Raw genomic sequence first — 11222 nt, 5'->3', positions numbered from 1 at the left:
CTGTGGTCAATTTTTCATGGAGTTTGCATGCTGTCCCTGTGCATGTAATGTTCTCTCTGGATGGTTCCACAGTCCAAAAATATCAACTCTACCAAGCCTGTCCTGAAAAATTTAATAGGAATTGACAGAGAGGTGAAATGGCTAGCTAGAAAAAAAAATATTCCCACTAAATATTTTGCCAATAAATGTTATGGCATCGACCAAATAAAACATGTAGTGATTGTTTTGTTTAACAAAATCGGTTTTGCTTACCATAATTTACTGCCTATTTGGGCATTTAACATTCATCAGCCTTAAACATTCTAAGATTTGCTGTGAAGATTCTTCGGTGATGGGTTTTCCTGGAAGTGGATGTTTCAGTTCAATACATTTTTGATTATGGAGTCAATTTTTAACACGTGTCACCCCAAGGCAGTCAATTCTATCAAATCATACAGACTGATTAAGACTGGTTAAAAGTGTTCTACCTAAGGAAACTCAGCAGATTGCATCGAGTCTTTGACTCCTACTGAAAGAGCACGAAGCAACAGTAGACGGTTGCTTGCATTGTGTTGCTGACTTTGCAGCAATCCCTCATACTGGGCATGCATGTAGCGACAGTGGAGATGAAAACATCTCTTTAACAGGAAGAGACCTCCAACAGAACCAGGCTCAGTGCGAAGGGCAATGTGCCACGACCGACTGGAGGTTTGAAATTATAGCAAGTATACACAAACACAAAGAACACAGAAGAACTGACCTTAGAATACCTTTCTATGTAAAAGTGCTAATGGCAGACTAGCTCCATAGATGGCTTATCTAGGAAAGAAACACAGCTAAACTGATAAGCTGTGGGACAGTTTTCAGGTCAGGTTTATTAAAAGAGAGCACATACAGCGAGTTGTAATAAAAGCTCAGTCAACAGCTATGACTAGGAGAGAAACAGTACTAAGCCATAAACGTAAAGTCCAACTGTATTGTAGTCTAACATGTTGACAGACTGTGACGGCATACTGTTCTTCTCCTGCAATGTTATATGTTAACATTTTGATCACTGCTGCACTTTGTGTTTCAATGTTGCCTTATTCCACCTGGAATCTGACTATACTCCTATAAGCTGTATGCAACGAAATTTCGTTCTGTATGCACCCTGTACATACCAAATGACAAATAAAGTTGTCTAAGTCTAAGTCTAATTCAGAGCCACTGTCAAACTTTATTTCTGTTAACAAAACCAAACTGTTTAGCAGGTAAATTAATCTAAATTAACTAAATAAAATACTCCTAAAGGATATTTTGTTCAACCCCCGACAGATAACAGTTTTAAGCATTCCAAAGCATAATGCACATTTAATTTACGTTTATCTGAAGTGATTCTGTGAGAAAAGCTAATTGTCCAATTTTCTATTTATTTGTACAGTTGCAATAAAACAGAGCTTCTGGTTAAAGTACACAGATAATGAGGTTTGAGTAGCAGGCTGCCAGGAGCAACTCATTAAAAACTGTAGATTGTTTAAAATCCGAAGCTACTGTCGTTAACTGTTACTGATGTAGAATTATCTTTATTGTGGGAATAATCTGAAGTTAATCATAAAAAATACGAAGGAATACATTCAGTGCAAACTTTATGCAAGACACTTTCAGAATTAAAACAATCATTAACATGTACACAAAACTAAAATCAAAATAGAATAAAGCTTTAAGATGTTAACTGTGCTTAAAAATAGTACATCATCTAACACTAAGTTAACGTTCACTTTAGCACTGATGTGTTCCTAAGTTGGCTTATTGATGACTATGACACCAAGGTTGTTGTTAAAGACAACTTTGCCCTCAGTTTCCACGCTGCAGTCAGGATGCCGGAGGAGCTCCAAAACGCCAGCCTTCAGCTCGGGTGAAGCCGTTTTACTAAAATCCAGCACTTCGGTGAGAAAGTCAAGAAGCAGCTCTCCCTTCTCATCTCCCTCTGTGAAACACTCGGTGATATCCATTTGAGATGGCAAGTCAAAGCTCTGGTAGCTCACTCCCTTTGAGTCCAGTAGGCTTTTGATGTCTCCCGTGGTCACGCATTGACTTATGTCCGTGTTGCAGAGCTCTTTCCTGTATCTCCGCCACAGCTTCCCCCAGCCGCTCTCCCCTTGAACCGATGGAACAGAAACGGTACTACCATCAGCATCTTACAAAAATAGGACCACCTTGACATTTTTTATATTCTGTGTCATGTTATAACTGCAATATATATGAATATATTGCAAAGATAATGGTCAGTTTTCAACATTTCTAATTCTAAATGTATGCATGCATTTGTATTCAGCCTCGCTTAGCCAATACTTTTTTTTAGAAATACAGTTTACTACAATTACAGAAGTAAATCTCTTTGTGCGTGTCCCCGGCAGCTTTTTGTTTTGTCTAAAAATATTTTTTTGACTAACTTCCTTTAGAAAACAGCCTGGCTCTGTGAAATTATATGGAGAGCGAATAGGCAAATTGCTATAGACTCTCAACTGGAATTAGGTATTGTTACCTCCATCCCAGACTCTTTTAAAATCTCAGACAGGTGTTGTTTTGTGATTAGCCTGTGTTTCCACACACAACTCTGACAATCTTTTCCGTCCCTGCTTAAAGCATCCTCATAGCATGGTACTCACCAAAATATTCACAGTAGGAAGGGGGTGTTGATGCACCATGTTAGCGTTTTCCACGAACGGTCTAATTTTTGGTATATTCTGATTACTAATCAGATTACTTCTGAAAGCACTTGGTTTTACTAGATTTTAGTTAGGGGCCCCAAAGTAAAGGGGCTGAACACAAGTACACATCAGACTTAGATTTGTAATTGTAAAAAAGTTTTTAAACCATGAATAATTTTCCTTCCAGTTCATAATGATTGGGGCTGGACAATTAATGGCATTTTCATTATAATCACAATTACTAAAAAAAATAAATTCCAAATCACAGAGGTATGCTATTTTTGGCTGCATAACAATTAATGGAAAAGACAAGTCCTTTAGGTGTCGATAATATATTTAAAGTGAGTTTGCCTCCAGATGGTATGGAAGAGAGTTGCAGAAGTGAGAATATGTCATTTTATTACTTGTTTTAGAGTTTATATAAGCAATACTTTTTTTTAAAACCAGAAACCTTCAGGAATATCACCATAGCATTAAGTACCGGTCAAACTGTTTAATAAATAGACTTGTCTGTTGGTGGAACTTTGCACTTTTTGTTCAACAAGGATTGATGTCCAACTCACAAAGCTATTCTCTTGAATAGGAATATTCAGATAAATATATCATATAAATATACATGAATATAAACATTCTAATAAAAAACAGTTACATTTTTTGCTGTAAAAAGTTGTTTTTTTTACAAACATATTTTTCTACACAACATTTTTGTTGCTTGTGGTTAATGCGGAGAAAAGTCAAAATTAAATCGCAGTCGCAATTATGATTTAAATAAATTGCAATTTTGTTTTTTGGCAAAAAAATAAATAAATTCGCAAAGCCCCAATAATGATGCATTGCTTTCGAAGATTTACTGCATACAATCACAATAAAATACACTGAAATGTGTGGTTCTAACGTGACAAAATGTGAACAGCTTAGCAAGGCTTGGCATTTCACTCTAGAGCATGACAAATCACATCAGCAAGGAAAAACAAGGACAATTGTTAATTTAAATTGACGTCAATCAACTCACCAGACACAAGAATAATAAGAAGCTTCCCATTCGTATTGAGGAGACTCTGGAAGAAGCTGATGGTAGCACCGGGATCCTTCACATAGTACAGCATCTGTCGATTTCACCACACATAATGAGCTGGTAACTGCATTCATGGAGCACCTAATTATATTGCTATGCTAGACAGATGCTCTAATGGGATTAATTGCTGTCGAGTGCCACCTAATGAATATGACCTAGATGTGTCAAAAATACAGCACGAGGGCTGGCAATACTTCAGCACCAACCTGTATCATGTGAATGAAGTCTGCCTTCTTTGTCACCTTCCTCAGTTTCCAGTGCTCCTCAAACTCCGAGGCTGTCATCTTGTTCCAGGTGAACTTGATGTAATTCAACTCGGGTTTCTGCGACACTAAAACTTTAAACAGACAATTAAATATAATGTGAACCAGTCTTTTGTATTTGTTTTTTAGGGGGGTGGGGGTATTGCCTATTAAAGAAAATAAATACAGCCAGCTGAAAAGTGTACACCCCTCAGAATGTCAGGCTTTTATGATGTAAACAATGAGATCACAATAAATCATTTCCCAACTTGTCTCACTTGTAATTTGGCATTCACTTTGTTCCATTTAACAGGTGAACACACACATCTGCTAAACACAGAGACATAATTCAGTTCAAGAGGTTGTGCAAAGTCCAGTTTACATATATTTTCCCACCACACTGAACTGATATTTTGCAGAAGCACCTTTTTTTTTTTTTTTTATTAGATTTCAGCATTCAATCTTTCTTGATAGGTGACAGCATTTCCCACCTTGACTGGGCAACACTTGTCCCCTCTTCCGAGCAAAAGTTTCCAAACTCTGTCAGATTTTGAGGACATCTCTGGAGTGCAGCCCTGTTCGTGTCCCCACACAGATTTTCTATTGTCACATGCAGAACATAACCAGCACTTGCCAGCGATTCCTGCTCCTCCATCATTGTTGCAGCAGGCCTCTTGGCAACCTCACTGACCAGTTTCCATTTCAGCTTTTCATGAATTTTGGAGGAATGTCAGCTTCTTAGTAAAGTCACACTTTGCTTTTTGGTGGCTGTCTCTACTGTGTTTTATCATATTTCTTAATGCTGTAGAGCTTTTGTATACCCTTGCCTTGATCAATACTTTAGAATAACAATACTCCATTGTAATATTTGTAAATCTACAAGTCTTATAATTAGGTTAATTAAAATTACTATAGCTAATGGCAGTTGTATATTTTAATATAACCAAATGCTATAAATAAATAAATAAATAAACAAATAAATAAAGCTGTTACAACCATATAGTAATTTAAGGTTGTTCAACTCATGCACATCATTCGCGTTCCTGATTTGCTTGATTTAATTTAATGTGAACAAATGTTGATTAATCTGATTTTAATTCTACAAATGGACTATTTGTAAATCGAGATAAACAAGAACCTGCCATTGCTACATGACAAAATTGTTTTAAAAACCCCAAAATAAACTACTCCAAGGGCATTATGCCCCCCCCCCCCCACCTACACATTGAATTTTTTTGTTGCTGTTTTAAATTGGAAAAAAAAAAAATATTACTGAAAGGGTGGTACAACTCATTTTAAAAAGCAATCAAACTCAAACTGTTTATCTGCATGGCTATTTTTTTTAATCTCATTCATAATAAAGTCATCACTATTTAAACAAAAATGAACCTTAGACAAAAGATCATTGTATGAACACTTTTATGAGCCTTTAGTCATATAGCACTTAAAAGCAAAGGCTGCAATAAAGCCGTCATTCATCTACAACCAATTCATGGGACATTTTACTGGCTGCGCTGATTTTTTTTGGGGTGGGTGGGGGGTGGGGTAATGTGAAACTGAAATTGTTAATGTATAATTTTCACCTCTCATATCAAACCAGCACACGCCTGCGTTACATCACAGTCTTTATTGCGTGGCGGAAAGAAAACAGATATATGTTAATTTTAAAATGTGAAAACGTGTCAATTTAAATTCCGTGCTATTGTATATTCTGCAGTACTGAGCACACCTTAAAACAAAGTTAACACTTTTGACTGTCTTTTTTTTCCTTCATTAAGAATAGATCAATTAACAGTTTCTATTATTCACGTGATTAGTGCACACTGTCATTAAAGCCTTGGTCTTTCAAATTAAATTTATGAAACAGTCATTTCTAAGTAGCATTAGACCCATCTTGCACTCAGTATACATTCGGAAGATCTTATTAAATATACAGATTTTATTAGAAAAAAAGACTTAAATTCATAAACATCTGCCCTGACTGATCAAAAATATTGAGTACAGGAAGCAGTGAGTATAAGGTATAGGCTGGTTCTCTATATGAAGGCACACCACGGATTTTAAAAATGTGTCATTATACCATTATTATGGTTAAACGTCTTTTAATAAATGACTGGAGCTTTCTTTTTGTATCTGGAGCCTCTTTGCCCCATGCTTGAACCCTTCCTTTACCTGTTTTGCCTCACTACAGTCTCGTCTATACATTCGTCTTGTTTAGACATTGAGACTAAAAAGGAACTGTCCATTACCGTGAGAAAGGTTATACTTTTTTCAGAGGACAGTAAGGCAAGCTAAGAGCGTTGAAATGCATTTGAGTTAATCAGCAGAGTGCAGGCTAGCTACCCACTTGTTCGGTGGGTAGCTAGTCCGGAGATTTATTTTTGCTGACATTTGGTTCAAGGACCTGCTCTCCTCTAATAAAGGAGCGATGGTATTACTAATTTATTGATAAGAAAGCTTTAACACATAGTTTCAGCATTATAAATACAACAAAGACCGTACCTTATTCCAGCCAGAAAATTAAATATTGAGCCATGTTTTAAAGCGCATGTGAGCAGAGAGATGCATTTTGTACTATGTCAGAAGAAGATGAACCTTAGAAGACTGCACCTTTGTAGTTATGTAGCTGTTGGCTGCTCGGCTCCACCACCTCATTATCCACCATCGCCTCTGGATGCTTCTTATGTAGTTCATTGAGCAACTCTAGGTCTATTTCACCTAAAAGTAACAAGACAGTTTTTTTTTATAAAACAAAAAGTACAAAAAACAAATTGTCTTTTACCAAAAAATCCGACAACCTACACTTGCTGGCCCTAATGGTAGGATCAAAAAAGTGTTTAATTATTTCATTGCAATGCTTTTCCATCGGTTTTCTGTAGCGAAACTACCAGTAAGCAGTACCTTGTTTGCAGCAGATATCTGAGCGTATCATTGGTTTTTAATGGAATAACCAGAACTGATTTTAGCCTAATTTATATATGTTCATATTAATGTTATAGGTCTGTGTTACTTTTCAAAAAAAACAATCATTAACATGTACACAAAACTAGATAGCGTGACCCTTTTTCTTACATAGCCTTTAGTGCAAAAACAAAACACAATGATTTCAATTTAAAGAGCCATCTAGTAGAAAAGAAACAGGTTAATATTTTTTTTAAATAGTTTTTACATGAAGTACTCTAATTTTTCTAAAATAAAACAAGAGTTAGAGTACCAAAACCCATCTGTCAGGTGTATAAAGGTTATAAAAGGCCTTTAATGATTTCAGTTATAGCAACCCACTATGGCAACATCTGAGTTTTTCTTGGTACTCCTCTACTTCTGAATTAGAAAGTGACTTTGAATTGCTGATAAAGTAAACACAAAAGACTTTCTTTACTAACTAATTGAGCAAAACCAGAGAGTAAAATGCCACAGTAATAATTAATACACCAGCAGGACATGATAATCTTTCATAAAAACCTTGTATGCAACCAGAGTAAGCTACTGACGAATAAGTAAAAAGAAAGTAAAATAAAGTGGCTATGCACCTTTAAAAAAAATCAACTTATCCCTTAATATAAGATATATTAAATTTTACATTGGGTTGCACTTAAAATGTTACATTTAACGTTAATGTATATGCAACTAAGTCTGCATTGTCTAAAACCCAGGGCAGGTAGTCCAACTCTAATTCTGTCATTTGGCAAAAGGGAGGAGATTCTTATTCAAGGTGACAAGTTGACATTCAGAGAGATGTGCATTTAAGCCATGAAGCTGATGCGGGGATGCAATGAATAGTTTTGATCATGTTTAATGATACCTTGCAGGGAGGCCTGTAGTCATTCTAATGGACTTTAAAGTCCATTAGAAAATCCATTATAATACAGTCATGACAGCTCAGGTAAATTAAAAGGATTGACTCTGACATAAGTAAAGGGTAACAGTGCTCTGCAGGACTGTATTCTGTTTGCAAAGGAAAAGAAATGACACTGTGTTGCTATAAAACCTGTTGCTGTAAAGCAACATGATGTTAGGGTCATCTTCTCAGACTAATGGTAAAGATTTATCTGAAAAACGGTCAGATGGCAAGAAAATCCTCCAGACTGTCTTTTCTTTTTCTTTTTCTCGTAGCAGCCATAAATAAGAAACTCTCTAATCGGATCGGTAACAGACGGCTGATTCATTAACTTTCCCTCACCTTAGCTGTCTGCTGCAGAGGTCATTCAGCTATTTACCATGTCACACAGCACATAAGCCAGGTTCAGCAGTGTCAGCCTCCTATAGTTTGTGCTCTTACCAGCTCCGCTTCCAACTCCAATGACATTTAGATGGGACTTTCCATCTCCAATACTGTGGGGAAAGCAGAAAAAGCGAGAAAAAAGAAAAAGAAAAAGAAAAAGGAGAGTCTTCAGTGCAGCAACGCCTTGAAATTCACAGCTTCCAACCTGCCAAATGTGGGTTACGTCTTTTTGGGCCTGTAACTGACAATTCTGCCTGACACTCGGGAATGTGAGATGTTCTGATCTAACGACTGAAGCCTCTGCGAGAACTTAGGCTTTGAATGTCGCTGTGGCGCATTCTGTCAATCAACCTCCAAATTTTTATTAACTCTATTACACCTTTTAATTAACTTGCAAATCACATCCAACTGGCTTCCTGACGGATCGGCTCATGAAAACGTCAAAAATAAGAGCAAAGTTTGGTTTGGTGCTCCGCAGCACGTCAGTCACCTCCCACAGCCTGTGCCAGCAGAGCTCATTTATGCCCTTACTTTTGGGAATTCACAACCATGCTCATACGATTTGACTGGTTAATATATACTTTTCATTTTTTCAGCTAAGCATTGTTAATCTACGAAACAGACTTTGCACTTGAGATTAGTCACGAGAAACTCTGTTAACTATTTTCAGTCATAATAGGCGAGACACAGCCCATGTCTTCTGATTTTCACAGGTTTTGTAACTTTATAATCCGTGTGCCTCAGGCTACTGCTGCATTCGATTAGCCTCGGAACTAGAAACTGAAGAGACACAGATTACGTCATCTCCGCATTCTTGTGTTCCAGTTTCCCTTAGTAGGGGAAAAACAACATGGATGCCTACAAAACAGCCATTGCTGAATGTACAAATACAGCCGTTCTAAGCCTCATAGAAGCAGAGGTTTTATGTCATATTGTCCACCTCTATTCACAATATAAAAAAAAAAGGATACAGCGGAAAGAAAAAAGTTTATTAAGCACCTTTTTGAGGTCAGACAAAACGCTTTTGCATAATTGACCACTCAAATGTCGCAAACAAGGTCAAAGAGCTGTCATGGTTGTAAGATTGTTAGAAAATGTTTAGTACTGTTTAGTGTAGATGTTTAGCTAACATTATACCCATCACTGTTGTAAACAGTTATACTTTAGACCGGAGTTTATTCTGATGCAGCAAGCGGTTGGATTCAGCTGCAGGACCACCGATATCTTTAAGTGTCAATATGTTGACTCGTTGCTAAAGCTAACTGGGGTAGCTTACCTGGACAGAATCTCTGGTAGTTTATTGTGGATGAAGTCCTGCATGCATTGGTGTTCAGATGAGCGCTCCAGGAATAGGTGGAATGATTTCTGGTATCTATCGTCATCATGAACCAGACTCTTCAGTGGTGATCCCATGATACCTATCTGGACAAGAGGCATTTCAAGGGCAATTAAACAATTACCCTTTTCACATTTTAGAGCCATAGACAAACATGTAGTACTTATCTACATAGTATCTATTTACAACTTTTTTTTTTTTGCAGTCTTCTTCACAAATCAGGTCAAGCTCATTCAGACTGTTCACTGACTCCCAGTGAATTTAGCTCCATGCTTTGATCCGATTCCCATCACTGTAGCTCTGGCTGCATGTTAAGGCCTGATGTCCTGCTGGAAGATGAACCCCTGCTCCGGTCTCAAGACCTCTGCAACCTCTGACCAGTTTCCCTGTCCAAGCTGCAGAGAAACATTCCCAGAGCATGATGCTGCCACCTTGTGTTTCAACATAGGGATGGTAGGTTCAGGGTGATCTGTACTTTACATAACATCTTCCAAGTTTGACATTTGTAAAAAAAAAAAAAAAAAAAAAAAAAAGGAATAGGATTAGGTTCAAGGTAAGAAATAATATATCACATGATTTCACCAGTAATTAACATACTGTGCGCGTTCTATGCTGTTTCATTTCGTCTTAACCACATTTAAACACCTAACAATAATACCCAAATGGGTTTTTTACTGCTCTTGAAGATCCTGTCAAGTGTGCTTGCACGTTAATATTTACACCACATCGTATTGGTCTACGTCACCTTAATTATAATAGCGTTATAAGTAAAATAATTCTGCTGTCATTTCCTTTGGCCGTTTATTGAGAGAATGACTTCAGCGGCGGCGGAAGCACAAAGCCACGCGCAGGCAGGCAGGCAGGCGGCGCGCGGACACACGGACAGACGCTGTCATGTACCCTCGACATAATGACCAGCTGGTCATAATACGAGCAAAACGCGTCCATCCTGTCCCCTCAGCGACCACCCGAGAGCGAGTTTCGTCGTTCGCGAAGTTTTTCGCCGTGAGCGTTTAAAGCAAACCGCGACGCTGATCACTTACTGGAGTCTTCCTGCAGAAGCACGTCCGCGGAAGGTGGAAGGCTGCAGCGATGATGATGATGATGATGATGATGATGATGATGAACCCTCCCACATGTGTCACGGCTTCCCTCTAGGGAGGGCGAAAGGTGGCGGAGGAAATCCATAGAAAACAAGTCTAATTTTCCCAGGCCCGTGTGAAGTAGTTTGTAGGTTTTTCGGTTCGAAAAGAAAGATTAATAAAATAAAAATATCCCATTAAAAAGGGCCGACTTTCTATTCTGACTTTACTGTCTTAAATTTAAGTGTATGCTTTACAGATTTGCTCAGAACAGAGATAAATTCACAGACAGCCCACTGTTTTATGGGAGCAAAACATGACTTGATTTGGGGCCCCATTTGGAGTCACTTTATTTTTAGGAAGAGACTGGATGTAATGGTATTAACATTTTTTATCATCATTATTGTGTATTGATTCATCATGGTGGTCATATAATAAGGTCATAGTTTGGTTCAAATGTGTTGAAGTGCCATAAGACGTGTTATATGACGTTTAAGTCTAAAATAAAGTATGATATTCAGACATGATGACTAAATTATGGATATGATATAATTAATTGTATTTATCATTATTTATACATAATGTTTGTATGTGTT

General features: G+C 37.4%; 1 protein-coding gene across 9 annotated transcripts; it reads right to left on the bottom strand.

Annotated features, from left to right (window-relative positions):
• Positions 1–1368: 1368 nt before the first annotated feature.
• Positions 1369–10663, bottom strand: LOC105919221 (histamine N-methyltransferase). Of its 9 annotated transcripts, none has more exons than XM_021311701.2 (8): positions 10588–10606; positions 9795–9939; positions 9485–9630; positions 8266–8318; positions 6597–6704; positions 3951–4081; positions 3682–3775; positions 1369–2116 (listed from the first exon to the last, which is right to left on the bottom strand). In XM_021311701.2, exons 2-8 carry the CDS (start codon positions 9813–9815, stop codon positions 1755–1757), a joined length of 915 nt encoding a protein of 304 aa, XP_021167376.2. In that variant the 5' UTR covers positions 9816–9939; positions 10588–10606; the 3' UTR covers positions 1369–1754. The 9 variants fall into 9 exon arrangements, with proteins under 9 accessions (XP_021167376.2, XP_021167360.2, XP_021167409.2 ...); XM_021311685.2 differs by having other exon boundaries at positions 9875–10031; positions 10588–10604; XM_021311734.2 differs by lacking the exon at positions 9795–9939 and having other exon boundaries at positions 9485–9626; positions 10588–10663.
• Between the last annotated feature and the right edge of the window lie 559 nt (positions 10664–11222).

Source organism: Fundulus heteroclitus, chromosome 7 (assembly GCF_011125445.2).
Source record: "Fundulus heteroclitus isolate FHET01 chromosome 7, MU-UCD_Fhet_4.1, whole genome shotgun sequence".
NCBI lineage: Eukaryota > Metazoa > Chordata > Actinopteri > Cyprinodontiformes > Fundulidae > Fundulus > Fundulus heteroclitus.
Note: the sequence above shows the minus strand (reverse complement) of the source record. Positions and strands in the feature narration are given on the sequence as shown.

What these genes read in the sequence shown, in the direction of transcription:
- LOC105919221 (XM_021311685.2), bottom strand. Translation starts at nt 9,964, where the DNA reads ATGCTCTGGGAATGTTTCTCTGCAGCTTGGACAGGGAAACTGGTCAGA. An exon ending in GAGCAGGGGTTCATCTTCCA is followed by an intron (nt 9,631 to 9,874) that starts GCAGGACATCAG and finishes CCTCTTGTCCAG; the next exon opens with ATAGGTATCATGGGATCACC. An exon ending in TGGAGTTGGAAGCGGAGCTG is followed by an intron (nt 6,705 to 8,265) that starts GTAAGAGCACAA and finishes TGTTACTTTTAG; the next exon opens with GTGAAATAGACCTAGAGTTG.